At 37.8% G+C, this 15,645-nt stretch overlaps 2 protein-coding genes across 2 annotated transcripts in view; one reads left to right on the top strand and one right to left on the bottom strand.

Moving 5' to 3' along the window:
* Window positions 1–542, top strand: part of LOC139717618 (battenin-like) — a 47,633-nt gene extending 47,091 nt beyond the window's left edge. The window contains exon 15 of the mRNA XM_071629125.1: window positions 315–542. Coding sequence (XP_071485226.1) covers window positions 315–542 — 228 coding nt within the window. The remainder of the gene's footprint in view (window positions 1–314) is intronic.
* A 361-nt stretch (window positions 543–903) lies between these two features.
* The window catches only part of LOC139717617 (plexin-A2-like), a gene marked incomplete at its 5' end in the record, with an annotated part of 115,159 nt that continues 100,417 nt past the window's right edge, over window positions 904–15,645 (bottom strand). Inside the window, 11 exons of the mRNA XM_071629124.1 lie at window positions 904–1,541; window positions 2,153–2,227; window positions 3,128–3,268; window positions 4,218–4,365; window positions 6,032–6,201; window positions 6,831–6,938; window positions 7,699–7,802; window positions 11,592–11,663; window positions 13,126–13,222; window positions 13,920–14,023; window positions 15,298–15,451. Of these exons, the coding sequence (XP_071485225.1) occupies window positions 1,500–1,541; window positions 2,153–2,227; window positions 3,128–3,268; window positions 4,218–4,365; window positions 6,032–6,201; window positions 6,831–6,938; window positions 7,699–7,802; window positions 11,592–11,663; window positions 13,126–13,222; window positions 13,920–14,023; window positions 15,298–15,451 (1,215 nt within the window). The remainder of the gene's footprint in view (window positions 1,542–2,152; window positions 2,228–3,127; window positions 3,269–4,217; window positions 4,366–6,031; window positions 6,202–6,830; window positions 6,939–7,698; window positions 7,803–11,591; window positions 11,664–13,125; window positions 13,223–13,919; window positions 14,024–15,297; window positions 15,452–15,645) is intronic.

Here is a 15,645-nt window from a genome sequence, read left to right as displayed (position 1 = left end):
TGGAAAAAAAAAATCCTACGAATGCCCCTTACATCTTTAATACAACTACAGGACTTGCCATAAGAAAATACGTCGGGTATTACATCAACAGCTGGGAGACTTGTTGCAGAAAAAAAGACAAGGAAATAAATACAGATTTTGGAGCCTTCAAGACTTGCAGTACTGGCTAGCAAGGAAAGTACTTCAAATTTTTGGTGACAAGGCGGACCACAAAACCAACAAAAACTGTGAATAGGCAAAAAGATGTACATGTCAAATCTATTGACTGAAAAATTAACTACACCTCTGTACTCTCTTCTTCACGACTTTGATAGACCTTCATTGGGTCTACAGTCCCATATGAACCAGAAGTTGCAGAGGAACCATCGTCAAGCGAGGAGAGGCTCCTCTTGTTCTCTGTTATATGTCGATGGGCCAGGTCTGGAGGCCAGTCACGTCAGCACTTTGTCTCCACCGTCCAGCAAAAGAGAAACTGTTCTGGAATGCACGACTGTCCAAGCCACAGCGAAGAGCAATGTCCATTACGCTGTACTTACATCTGACATGATCACACCTACCTTCTTCATAGTAGCTTGTCACAGACTAGCCCAAAGGGAGGCATAGCTTACATATACATTCAAGAAGTGTCACACTGATGGAAAGTTCCAACACAGGAAATAACTACTTGGGTATATGTCACATATGCGTTGTCTATATTTGTCTCTTTGGCTATTTCTACATGATCACGTCACAAACTCCCTAAAGCTAGATGGTGGACAAAACTTGTCAAAAATGCGGAAACACGATGCGCTTTCGACCACAGAGAAGGGGGTGAAGGATACAATACAGACATGATGATACGACTTGAACTACTGCTTGCACCCTCCAACCGCCGTCACTAGTACATAGTTTTTTTTTCCCTGTGTTGCTTTCGGTATTACATGTGGGCACACAGCAATGCGACCAAGTCTTGATTCAAGATTGTTGGTCGTCAATTGATGGTGAGTGTAGATGCAGGTCAACGGAGCATATCCAGGAGCTGCTCATAGGATGAAAGTCAAGTTCCATATTGCACAGATTCTCTGGCTAAATCCACTGAGCCTCCTGCAAGAACCATCCTCATGGCACACTCTCGGGAGTGTCAAAATATTGTATAAATTCCGCTCCAGTCTCTCCGTTGTAAGATGAGCCTACCAACCTACACGTATTGCTAAAGATTTGGGCACTGACCCTAACATGGCAGTGACAATCGGCGACAGCATCTTTCTCGGTAATATACACCACAGACAGATACAAGGTCTCGAGGGGGGACAGTTTCAACACCACAAAACCGAGACGCATTCACATTTTCCACACATAGGTATAGCACCATGGCGTTTTAGAGCAGACTTTGAGAACCCTTTGCCTACTTGCCTATGTACAACTTTGCACTTTTCTCATTTTATTTTCTTTTTTCAGTATTGCATAATTGGTCTCCATGGAGCTGCCGGTAGTCGTGGTGACGCAATGCGCGCTGAAAGCTAGTCGTCTCTTTCCTCGATTATTGCACTGATTTCTTCCAACTGGAAAGGAGAAAAAAATGGAAAAAGAAGGAGACATAATATATCTTGTTTTAATAGTTTTTTGGTGTCATGAACATAATGTGCCCTCTATCACATATCCATTCATACCAACATCCTGCATGACCGACACATTTTCTTAACACTACACAGAGTCATCTCATTTTCCTACAATATTGCAAGCACGAGGACTACAAGTGTATCATCATCAACAAGAGATGACACATTGTTTTCACTGTACAAAGTGTTCTTTACCAAACTGAGACATAGTTCTGAATTTAAATGAAGTCATATTTCACTAAACAATCAGCTTTTATCAGCTCTGGCTTTACCAGCCATCGGTATTGAAGGACTCACTTTCATTTGATCTTGATTTTGACAGACTGCTTTCATTTTCATTCAGCAACACAACTATATAAAAAAGTCATCAACTTCAACCAAAACTTGCCCTACCTCGTCAAAGTTGATGGACTAATTCAAATCCATTGTTTCATATTTCAAACTCTTTCCCTGAAATTAAGGTTGAGACTTACAGTAATTAAGTGCAGATGGATACTATACGAGTGCTCTAAAATGCTGCTATTAAAAACAGACACTTTTCCTTGAACACTTACCATTTCTGTATGCTCTTTGGTAAATTGATAGAGCTGGTGCAGCATTCCTAGTCTACTGAAGTAGGATGAGAATTCCTGGAAGAATGATTGAAAAAAACAACAACAGCAAAGAGATGCTTTTATCACTTTACTCTGTTTATCGCCACATAAAGATCAGTCAGAAAGAAACATAGAAGAGTAGCACAGCCATTCCTATTTCTCGTGCAGCAGTATACCATCCCTGCAGTAAAAAGACAGTGTCTCTCAAATGGCATATATTCAAACACCTCCAAACTCAATTCTGGATATATCAAAAATCCTGATTTGAGTTTGAAAACATTTCAATTACCAGAACATGATATCATATAATAATCACATAATAATTCTTCTGACACCAAAGGCTGAGCATAACTAGTCCCTAGACTAACATGTCCTTGTGGCCAGAGTGCTTGATCAGCTCATAATTTTTTCTTCTGGTGCCTCTGAATTTCACTGCAGGTTTTCTATTTGAAACAAATTTCATAGAACTGCTTGAATTCACTGAATGTGCACAAAATCAGACAGTACCAACAATTTTCCAAAATTAATGAGAAGAAAGAATTCTAATTTTCAAAAACACTTTTTTTTAAAAATTATGAATCACATACAAATTTAGCAATTAAGACACTTTCCAAAATTCTGCCACAAAAAACAACAACACTTATAATGAGCAAGAGCTCAAATAAGAGAATTTTTTTTAACTCGTCTGCATCCATCATGCTACATTAATATTTGCCATACATCTATAATTTGCAGACTTAAATCTGATTCTACTTCTGAATTGGTACCATGATACTGAAGAAGAAGAAAAAAATCCAATCAACCCAAAATTGGGCATTTTCATCCTTCTGAACATTCCCCTGCCCAAAATGTTGTTAAAGATGGGCACACAGACTAACAACATGAGGTGTGTTCATAGACAGATTTATCCAGTTGGATTCAACTGCCAATTGTTACCTTGGATACTTGCTGGCTGGCTTCTTCCAGTTGCGCCAGAGAGATCTCAGGCAGGTCTGCGATGGCGTTGTAGTACGATTCCACCATCTTGATGTACTTGGGGAGTTCTGGCCTGTACAGGATGCGGTTCAGCGATGCATCCTGTGGGTTTGGATGGTGACAAGTGAAGGGTGTTTCAACAGTCCGTTAATTTCTAGAATCAACACTATGGGTGTGGCAACCATGAAACTGATCAGAGTACATTGATTGTACTTGCAATCTACTGCATTGATACTGTTAAAATTGTCTTTAATCTGTTGAGGACGAGTCCCAAGTGTACTCGGGCAAGTGTCTATGGAAAATATGTCTTGTAGCAAAATCAGTCCATCCTCAACAAGTTACATTGCAGGACAGCCAGAAGAAATTCTCATTCTTTATTTTATCAATCCATCGATGTTCAAAGACCTCATTAGTGTCTACGAAACATTCAATAATGAGAGTACTAATGACCTTGTGAGGTCTGTGTAGTACACAGTAAAATTTTGATGATACTGGATTAGGGTAACAATGCATTTTACTTTATCCTGGTATGAGCACTAAACTTTAATTCCTGTTATATTGACACAACTAATTTTGAAATGCAGTCTCTTCAAGGTGTCACAGAAGCATGATTATGTGATTCGGGGCTTTGAAAATCCCTCCTCATGCACCTCCCTTCTCCCCCCCCCCCCCAAAAAAAAAAAAAAAAGAAAGAAAGAAAGAAAGACTAAACATGCCCTTGTTCCCAAGAATGAAGTAACTCTATATACAGTAAAAAAGTTTGTTTAGGACGACCTCTCATACACTGTAAGTCAAATAATCACCTATCATAAAATTAAAGGCCTTTTGGCATACTCTTGTCTTTATATTCTATTGATTTTAATCCCTCATGGGTCAAATTTTCTCCAAAGTCGAAGCAATTCCTTCAGTATACACAGATTTCAGTTAGGCAAGGTTGACAGTAGTCATACCACATGGCAAACCTACATTGTAGATCCCAGAGATAATAGATAATTTGGGATATTGGATATTGGATAAATATGCGAGAAGAGGAGTGGCCATGTGACCTCACCAGGTTGTATTTGGGGACAATCTTCCTGCAGGCATTGTCCAGCATGTTGGTCAGCACGTTCATGCAGTAGTCGGCGGTCAGCGACTGCTGCATGTCAAAGATGAAGGATGGATGGGAAATGGACGTCACCCAGTAGCGCAAGGGCAGGCTGCAAGAGGTGGTGAGAGACGGGGGTCGAGGGAAAGAAGAGAAATTAGTCACTTCTGTTCATATTTTATCAATACAATATTTCTGTTTTGCATCTACCATCATTCCTCTCTTGAAAAGAAGAAGCATGCATGCGACCTCTGCTGAGGCACAACATACAGTGGAACCTCTTTGGAATGAGTTGAGATATAGCGAGATATCTGATATGGGGTAACTTTGCAGGTTCTGTTCCTTTTGCACAGTATATGTAGTACTTGTTTTCATCACTGTTATAATGATCGAGATACAGTATTTAGCTGATAAAATGAGGAAATTTTACTTGTCCCCAGTAGCTCATTATGACAAAGTTTCCCTGTAATGGTGTTCTTGTACTGTATACGCTATAATTTTCGCGTACATAAATTTTCGCGAATTGCCGCTGTCACACATTTTCGCGAGTGGTTAAATTTGCGATTGGGGGACCAGAGAAAATATGAAGTGGCAAAGAAAGTGTGAATTTTCAACTTACTAGCAAATAAGAATGATACAAGTTATACACTGCATGAAAAAGACTTGCCAAACTCTGCGAACTAGTAAGTTAGAATTCAACATTTTTGAAGTGGTTAAGTCCGTCACGCTAGATTTCTGACGAGGGGTCCCCTTGGCTTGCGATAATGGATTGGCTCTCTACAGTATTCGTAAGTAGACGTGGACGTGCGTAAACAAGCTTAGCCAGTATGGTCTGTTCGGTAAGCCGTGACATGGTATAGTAGTACTGAAATGTTCGTATTATCAAGGCAAGGGATTCATTTTGGAAGGTAATATTTTCGCGTGTTGTTAATTTCGTGAATAGCTCCCGACTCGCGAAATTCGCGAAAATAAAACCCCCGCGAAATATATAGCGTATACAGTATCTCAACCTACAGTCACTTTTTCTCCGCATTCCTTCTCTTTTTTTTAACTCTAATTGTACTCCACTTGTACATCAAACACACAGTTTAATGAACCATATTTTTGCACTCATGAAGACACCAAAGTTCCAAGGCACCTGTAGTTCTTATCAGGTGCATAATAAGGAGGAACAGGAAATAAATACTTAACAATTAACAACACTGAATGAAATTGGCAGGGATGTAGCTACAGGACTATAGTGAAATAAATAATGGATTATTAGCAACATAAATGAAATATACAGACCGAGATTGATAGAGAGATACAGCTTTATAACAGATCGAGAGCATTTGATGCAAAGAGGTACCAAGGATTAGGAAAATAGTGAGGTGTAGGGGGAAAGGATTGTATTGAAAAAATTAGAAAGAGAAATAGGGGAGATAAAAAGAGAACAATGGTATATAAAAGGGGATGGTTTCATATTAGAAGGGTTTGAATGAAATTGACAGGGCTGCCACAACAGGACTATAACGAAATAAATAATGGACAATAAGTGACAATATACGAAATATTCTGAGATAGATAGAAAGACAGCTTGACAGATACAGAACATTTGGAAGATGCAAAAAGGTATCAAAAATGAGAAAAATAGTGAGGTGTGTGGGAAAGAATTGTATTGAAAAAAAAACAGAAAGAGAAAAAGAGTAGCTACAAAAACATAACACATTGATTTGGGAAAGGGGGTGGTTCAACATAACGAGGGTAAGACAGAAATGAATCAAGCATGAAAACTTTACCTATTATTTTTCCAGGTGGTGGCGATGTTGTCCTTGGGGTTTCCGTGCTTCTCTGCCTGCTTGTCAAAGAAGTCAAAGAGGAACTTGATGTGGGCCAGGAGACTAGTGTGGTCTGGCCCCAGGGAGAAGGTGGCATTCAGGAACTCATCCAAGAAATGCTGAACAGCATTCTACATACACATGGGGGATAGAAGATGATATTGATAGCAATAATTAGTATACAAAATATGATGATGAGGATACTGATGATGATGATGATGATAAAAATGATAATTGTGATAATGATAACAATCACCATCATCATCACCATCATCATCGTCAACCTCATCATCATCACCGTCATCATCGTCATCATCATCATTATCATCACCACCTTCATCATCATCATTATAATCATCATAATGGCAATGCCAATATCATACAGTACCAAATTTTGATGATATTCGAGGATTCATAATTCTACAGAAGCAAATTTCCCCTTTAAAAACACTTCTGGTATTGAAAAAGAGGAATTTCCAAACTACCTTGTACATGACCATCAACTTACGAGAAGTCATGACTCTTTTTCATAGAGCACATGCATAACAGGGTGCGATGCACGACTGAAAAATCACTCATAAGATCGGATGCAAATAATACTTCTAATTGGACAACAAAGAAGATAAGCTCATTACAAACAAGTTCTAAATCCCACCAAAAGTCGGTTTATATAGAACTTTTATGATGAGTTGACTCGTGGATGTCCACGACAAGACCATTACAACATGGCTGTAACTGGGCCCCTCTGCACTGTGCGTACCTTAGTCACTAGTAGTCTCGATGTGTAGACTTCCTTGATAAGCTTTGGTTTGTGTTCCACCTTCTGATCCTTTGGTTTCTTCTTGCTTACACTGCTGTCTTCTTTCACCTGTTGAGTTGAGGTATGAGAGAGTGTAACAACACAGGCTGATCATGATGATGATGAAAATAATATCAATGCTAAAAGTCTAATTTGTTTTGCTGCTTGTCCTGCTGTTGCTACTACTACTACTACTACTACTACTACTACTTCTTCTTCTTCTTCTTCTTCTTCTTCTTCTTCTTCTTCTTCTTCTTCTTCTTCTTCTTCTTCTTCTTCTTCTTCTTCTTCTTCTTCTTCTTCTTCTTCTTCTTCTTCTTCTTCTTCTTCTTCTTCTTCTTCTTCTTCTTCTTCTTCTTCTTCTTCTTCTTCCCTACTAGTGCTGCTACTACTACTACTACTGCTGATACTAATATTTCTATTACTTTTGCTACTACTTCTACTATTACCACAAATAATAATGAAATAACTGGAAATCAAATTCAATTGACACAATTAACACAGGCTTCAAGAAATGTACAGTAGCAATGTCTGCCAAAAATAAAACTGAAAGCACTTCATCTTCAAATGTCCCATCCGAGACTTTTTAATACCCCAAGACTGAAAAGCTTCTACAAAATAGGCTGTTCCATATCTTTTGTTTAAAGCTACATGTAGGCACAAAGGAGACAGTTGTTGCTATTAAAGGGTGTTGCTATTAAAGGGTGTTGCTATTAAAGGGTGTTGCTATTGTGCCTTCTCTCTTTACTGCCAGGTGATGATAATAATAATGACTCTCTGTGATCACATGATCCCATCCCTCTGAAGGCCGTCCTCGCATCCGACCTACCAAATGCCAGAGCTGTTTGCCCTCTTCCACGTCCATGTCGATGCGTGTGTACTCCCACGACGTTCGGCCATGGTTGGCCCGGCCACTGCTTGGGACGGGCATCTCTGAGGCTGTGAATCAGATGATGAAAATATAAATAAAACAAGGATGATATCTGGAAGCGACACATTACATATCTTATTCATCTGCTACAATGAAAAATCTACTCTTATAATAAAAAAATATCAATAATACAGCATTTCTATATATCTGAAACAGTTTTCTACAAATTCCATCAAAACAATCACACTTTTTAAATTCATAGCTGGTATGACATACTACTACCTGGTAGACTCAGTATTTGTATGTCTCTTATGTCATATTGTTATATCCAATATCCCTTGCAATGCTGTTGATAATAGCCCACTGATCTCCTTACACATGGTAGAGGAAGTTTGGCATTCATTATCTGCCATGGGCTGGAATATTTGAAGACCCTTTGTGTCACTCTAGTCTCTCACTACAGGAGTTTTTTTTTTAACATTAAAACCAATTCTTAGAGAAAAAATTATCTCTCTACTATAACAATTCATGAGTCCTGCTAGATCTATTTCTTGTTCAACAAGGCTCTCCCTATCTCGAATATTTTTAATCAATAAGTATTTCTGATTGCATATAGTTCTAACTGATATGAATGGCTAATTTTGTATTTATTTTTTCTTCATTTTTCAGTCAAACAAACACCTAAAACAATACAAAATATATACTACCCTGTACATGTATCATAAAAAAAATAAGAACAAAGCCAATAAAAGCAAAATCTAGATTTGTTTGATAGTTAAGTACGGCATACAAGGGTAGCCTCCTTTCTAATGCTTTTACAGTTGATTTCAATTGCTAATGCTACAATAGAGCGTGATTGATTAATCACCCTATAATATTCTTTTTGGGGCTATGAGTATTACAGATAGCACATGGATTACAAATTATACACACAAATTTTAAATGAAGTCACAAGTTTTAGTTGCAATAATACATACACAAAAAACAGTATACTTCACAGGTTTACCAAATACAAATGTATAATACACACAAAAAACACAAACGGAAGGATGTGTCAATTCTAGCCATCACCAACATTAACACAGAGCACAAATATATCATCATTAGACAAGACTGATTTCTTTGTCACTGGACAGGACATTCTGCTTATAGGCAGGTCAAGGTTATACTTTCATAGTCAGTACTGCCAGCTGTATTTACAAATAAGCACTTCACATTCACTGCTACCAATGAGAACCTTGCATAGAAGACAGCAGGAGGCCTACACCAACAGAAGTTATGCTCTCACGGCAACATTTTATCTGCAGTTGAAATCCCAATCCTTGTAAATATGCAGACTTGAGGATACATATATATATGTGTATGTATATATATATATATATATATATATATATATATATATATATATATATATAATATTATATATATATGTATTTTTTTTTTTTTTTTTTTTTTTTTTTTTTTTTAATGAGCAAGCTTGAGAAAAGACAGATTTGCTTGGAAAATATGTCATGAATATCATTTGAAAGCCATGTTACTACATATATAAGAAACTTGCCTGTGTAAATGCACCCTTTGAAACACATCAAAAGGGAGGTGCATTACGTATAACATATACATGTACATACAATGTTGGACACACATAATAATTCTGCACCAGTGAAATGGTATCATGACAGAAGGGTGTATGGGTTGTCATCATACCCAGTTAAAATGTCAATACAGGTTTGTAAAAGCAAAAAACTTTGCATGGATGAGAAAGTCATAAAGATTACCAATTAGGAAAAAAAAAATCTGGAAAGATACTGTAGAAATATCTCAGCAGTTGGAAAAGTGGCAATATGCTTTCTTTGTGGGATGGCACATATATAGATAGAGAGAGGGGTCAACCAGTTAACCTTCGACAGACGAGAACCTCAGTGGCAATTATTATACAGCGTATGCCATACATCCCTTTCCATATATCTTTTACAAAAAGAGAGCTGACAACACAGAAGACAGCACAATGTGACTAGGAAAATAGAGCAGACAATATGTGTCTAACAGTGTCATTAATATGTATCTATAATATTCATAATATACACGCCATTTAAACAGGACTCTGATAAAGGGAAAACCACTTTGAAAAGCCCAGGCATCTACTATATGGGAAACATTTTGCATTAGATATCTGTTAAAAAAAATAAGACATTGTATAAGATTTGTCTTTCAATAAAAAGAAAATCCAATATATGTGACCGCCCAGCTAAAAACCCACAAAAAGTCGCAGATTAGAATTTTTTAAGGACCCAAATATGTCATATGTATTGAATGACTCAAATTTGTTTAGAGTGTCTTTAACCCATTGAGGACGAGTCCTGAGTATACTCGGGCAAATGTCTATGAGATATGCGTGTTGTAGCAAACTCAAACTGTTCTAAATGGGTGAACTGGGAGAGGACTTTCTTTAACATGACTCCCTTAATCATTGTATGAATGCTTTATTACATTTATGAGAACAAAAAGTGCAGAATGATAGAGACAAGGGACTATTCATCTCCACACAATTGCTGCCATGGTATCCCTGTGTGCACGATGGCATCCTTTGGGCACAATTTGAAGATTACAGTTTAAGTACATCAAAGATGTGAAAAAAAGAGTGTCTACAGTTTTCAAGGCAGAATACTGATAAAAAGTTTGCGACAGAAGCCAACGTACACTTGAAAGGAAGGACACACATTTAGCGGAGGATGTGAAGATTAGAGTACCAAAACCATTGCAACACGAAGTACACACAAATCATTGAGTTAAGTTTATCATAGGAGGTGAGTTGGAGGAGGAGGTGGATATATGTGCCGAGGAGAAAACAGATGATAGCAACATAGAAAAGTCTGCAAGTCCTGAGCAGTTTCATCTGAAATGCATCCAATTATACTATCACCCAATAACACTTTAGACAGTCGTGCCAAAGACAAATTTGACAGCTATACAGAAACGACCCATCATCTGCTCAGATGAGTCAGGTTTCTGGATTTCTCATAAAGACTTCATCATATAACAGATCAATATGATACAAGACTTACATGTACATAATGGGGAAATAACTGCACAAAATTACTCAATATTACAACACAAGTATCTTACTTTGCTCGTAAATTATCTTAAAAGGCTGAGCTGTTCAGACATTTTGAGCATCAGGAATTTACAGTTTAAATATAAAAGCTTAAATCTGTACACAAAAGAAATAGAGGGATTTGATGGGAGTAATCATCTTTGAAAGTAGGCATGTAGAATTCTGAGCTCAAACTTTTGATCAATCGAGAATTTCCTTGCTTGTTATCAATATTTGCTATGTACCATCTTTCTGTGTGCAACTACCTCTTAACAATTTTATTTTCATCTTTCCCTCATGGTTAAAAGAATATGGATGACAATTTACCCCTGAAGGTGTTACATCCTAATGTTTACGTAACCTCTAATGAAATTCTTGGTATTGCTTTCTGGAGTGAAGAATGACATACATTTGGGGGAAATTTGCCATTTCCACAGTCAATTATATCCTGACATATGGCATCTGGTCCTTTAAAATCTTTGGGTGATAACAAGTGAGACTCATTACGATATCATGTAAGGACTCATCTCAAAATGCTACTGATGGAAATTTTCACAACGGGAAGCTGCTCAGAACAATGCAATGAAAAGAGATACATATACAAGACATGTATATACATAATAGGAGTTTCTCTTGTGAGGGGTATACAAAATGTGTATACAGGGTAGTGAGTGGTTTTGTGGAAAGCGCTTGTAAGTTATATTTGGTGTCGCTTTTGTTTTGTTTCAAGTTTCCGGCAAATTTCACATCCTTGCCTCACCATTCAATCTGATGTACCGGGCCTGTTTATCCGATAACCACATGGAATAAGATTCAGTGAACCTGGGCACATCTGGGGGGAACGAACAGTGACAGTTTGACACAAAAACAAATTCTTTTCGTGCAAATGTACGAATCACAATGAGACGAGGGGTTAATGTTTGCACACATTCATTCCCTTCGCTTCTGCAGACAAGTTACACGCCATTATATCATTATTAACACGGTGAAACACATGAGAATCACTATACACACATGACATCCACAAAAGCTCAGCTGCTAGTTAATACTGCACAAGGGACAAGCCCGCATCAATAGCAACCAAGTTAATTAATGGCAGGTTCACATTTCAACTGGGGTGTTGAAAACAAGTTTTGGACAGGGGCGTACAGCTGGTTGATGAAAATATCAAAGCTGAAAGCAAGGCGGTACGCAACAAGGAAGAGGTGAGAACAGGCACAAGTATCCTCTTTATTAAACTTTGACACTTGTGTCTATGCCTTCCACCTTTTGACATCAAATGCTAATGAGAGAGAGGCTGTAAAGCAATACATCTTGCCAGATCTCAAGGTTGTTGTCTCTGAAACTGGCCTCAAACCTTTTAACGGCATGTTACAGATGAAGGGAGCAATACAGAAAGGATTCTACATGACAAAAAAAAACAAGTTATGTATGAAACACAAATTTGACATGTATGCCAGTACCACAACACAAACAAACGACAAGGTGTGAGGTATTCAACTCTAAAGTGCTGTATTTCAAAAGGGTGTGCAAATGTCCAACATAAAAAGACTGAAATACACTGTGAACTCAAACCAAACGGGGAAAACAATGAAATAAAATAACACTTCTCATATGTAGACAACATCACTGTTTGCTTCTTATTTGTATATCCACTAATACAACTATGTGTTTTTACGGATAAGAATTGCCATAAATATACCGTGTTTGATTGATTGATTGATTGATTGATTGATTGATTAAAAGGTCTTTATTCAAATAAAATCTGAGTCGGTGACTAAAAGTCAAATTACACAGATATACAGAGATTATACAGCAAAAAATATGAAATAATAACATAATCATAATACAATTGGTTGCCTCTGATATGACTTATATCTTACGAATTGGATGACTTTTACTTATTGTTATTAAAGTTGTGCTATAGTATTAAAAATCAAATGTCATCTTTATTGGGGGATATTTTTAATCTCGATTACTTTTTTTAATCAATATATTTTTGTGTATTGAAACTTTGCATCTGTTGATTGCATGACAAGTGTGGTACATGAACTTGCAGTGGCATAATCCATGCGTCATCAGCTACTGGTTGGTTAAACCAGTATCAAATGTACAAACATTCAGTCCCATCGCAAGCGCAAATGATGCAAACAACACCTCGACTTTTCTGCACATTACTTCCCGTACATCCTTCACTTTACACACAAAATGCAGACACTATTGAGAACACGTAGCAACTATTCAAGCAGAAGCAACCACCATTACCAGATAGTGATAAAGTACATTACACTTACAAGTAAAGGCCAGCTCCGTTTTGTCCAGGGGACCTGGGAGGTGGGGCGAGGAGACCTCTTCCTTCTTTACTATGGCAACCGATGACCCGTTTGAAATCTAGTAAACCATAAGGGATGCCAGAAACAACAACAAAAAAAGTTTTGTCTAATGAAATCTGAAATCTTATTATGAAGCATAAGAAGTCCCAAGGAAGAAAACTACACCACATCTTTTTATAGTCTTTCTGGGTTAAAGAAAATGATTAATAGAAAGATGAATAACGAAAGTGTTTTGACTTCAGATAACAAAGCCAAACCATTTTTTTTTTCACACAATTTGTGTACGATTGGGAAAAGTGAACTTCCTACAGTGAACAGGATGAATATACCACTACACAAGATGTAGCTTGCCTAAAATGTTGTGTGCACAATCATGTAACTTTGAATGTCCCCTGTCGCAACACATTGACTGTGTTACAAATTAATCAGTATGGTTGAATAAGACACTTGATAATATAAATACAAGAAATCAATGCTTTAACCCTAGCGTGCATTATCCAATTCCAAGTCTTGAAAAACTCAATCTCCGAAAAAGAAACTGCATCGTGTTGTCCAGTTTAAAAAAAGAAATAGTACAACTATCCCCAAAACCCATCACAAATACACACACACACACACACACACATACATACACATCAACTACACATGAAAGAACTTGTTGGGGTTAAAATACTTCAGTATGATTCTAATGCCACACATGAGGGTCACTGTAACTTCACCTGACCTGTGGGCAGAGAGTGGTCAGTGGCTCTCACCTTGTACGTCCTAACGGTGTTACTTCGCACCCAGCTACCCCGCACGTCGGTCATCTCGTCTTGATCCCTCAGCACCACTTGACCATACTGTCCATTCAGTAATACTGCACAGACAAACAGACACACACACAAACATACACACAAATCAAGAAAAGAAGAGAGATGCATGAACAGATAAACAGACAGACAGACAGAGGAAAAGACAGATAGATTGAGGGGGGAAGTAATTACAAATTTCCCACAACTGATAGTTCTGTCTATCTCACACTTATTACCTCTGCCAAGGGAGGAGGTTATATGTTCGTTACCGTTGGTTTGTTTGTTTGTTTGTTTGTTTGTTTGTTAGTTTGTCTGTGTGCAAAATATTAAACTCAAAAAGTAGTTTACGGATTTTGATGAAACTTACAGGAAAGGTTGAGAATGACCCAAGTAACAAATAATTAAATTTTGGTAGTGATCTGAGAATTTTTTGATATTTTATGAAGGATTTTTGATATTTTGACAGCCAGGGTTAATAAACTTGGGAGTTCAAGCTGCGCATTTTTGAGGTTTTCAAACGTGCACTAAAGTGTGTGCTCTAGTTTCTGCTAGGGCGAGGCGCGCGCCACGCAGCTGAAGGTTTATGACGTAACAAAGGCTTCCATATTGGGAAATCGGGCAATTTTTCAGCATGTATACCTATTTATGGAAGAGCCCAAAGAGCTAATTTTCCCCAGTGGTGGAGAGGAAAAAAATCTCTTTGGGAAGAGCAAGATCATCGGTGGAAAGTAACTGCTTGGCGGAGGTCTGCGCTCTCAGAGTGCTTTTCTAGTTTGTGTTTGCTTCTGTGCAGCCATGGTTCAGATAGGGTTTCCTGTAATAATCACATTTGCTTGTTTGCTATTGTATGTCCTCATATAATCATGACTGTGCTTGACCTTGCCAAAGTAATTCTTGGACATTTTTTCCTCCATCTGATTATATCATGTATATCAAATTTCCAGTGCTCTGATGCTTTTCTCAACACTGCTAAAGTTTCCGACAAACAAATATGACTTTAACCAAACAATCTTGTTAGACTAAATTAAATATCTGGCGTATAAACATACTTCCCAAAAACTGCAACACCTTGAACATTAACATTTTCAACACTAACATTTGGATGGGAGGTATGTAAACGTATTGGTACTTTTAAGTTTAGAGAAATAGAAAACTTCATATTTTCATCAGCCAAACCACCTGATTTTGCAGTGTTTTTTTTAATTAAATGTTGGCAAGTTTTTTAGACTGATAGGCCTATGAGGATAGAGCATCCTGCTCCATATGATCTCTGAGTCAGTTGCCATGGCAATGATGGCTCTGTGACATCATCACTACACAGTCTCCTCCCAAGACTCACCCAGGTCCACCTCGTACGACCTCAGCTGCTGCGAGCGCTGCCTCTTGCAGTAGATGGCGTCCAGGATCTTTTGCTTGGCCTGGGTGATGGTGTCTACGTCCAGCACTTTCACCTGCTCGGTCACCTTGTGGTCTTTGTCCACCACTTGGACAGTCTGAAGGGAGAACGGAAAGAAATAAAAGAGAAACATTCACACTATGACACAATGTATGTCCAAGAATGCATGTTTGAATATCTAACGTAAATCTTCTCTAGACTACATTTCTTTCCCATTGCAAGGAAAGTCATGTGAAAAATCTCCCAAGATTTCAAAACATCCAATGAAACAGGTTAATGATACTTTCCATC

This window comes from Diadema antillarum, unplaced genomic scaffold, assembly GCF_040938485.1.
Source record: "Diadema antillarum isolate AM-2024a unplaced genomic scaffold, OU_Dant_1.0 scf00000078, whole genome shotgun sequence".
Classification (NCBI taxonomy): Eukaryota; Metazoa; Echinodermata; class Echinoidea; order Diadematoida; family Diadematidae; genus Diadema; species Diadema antillarum.
Note: the sequence above shows the minus strand (reverse complement) of the source record. Positions and strands in the feature narration are given on the sequence as shown.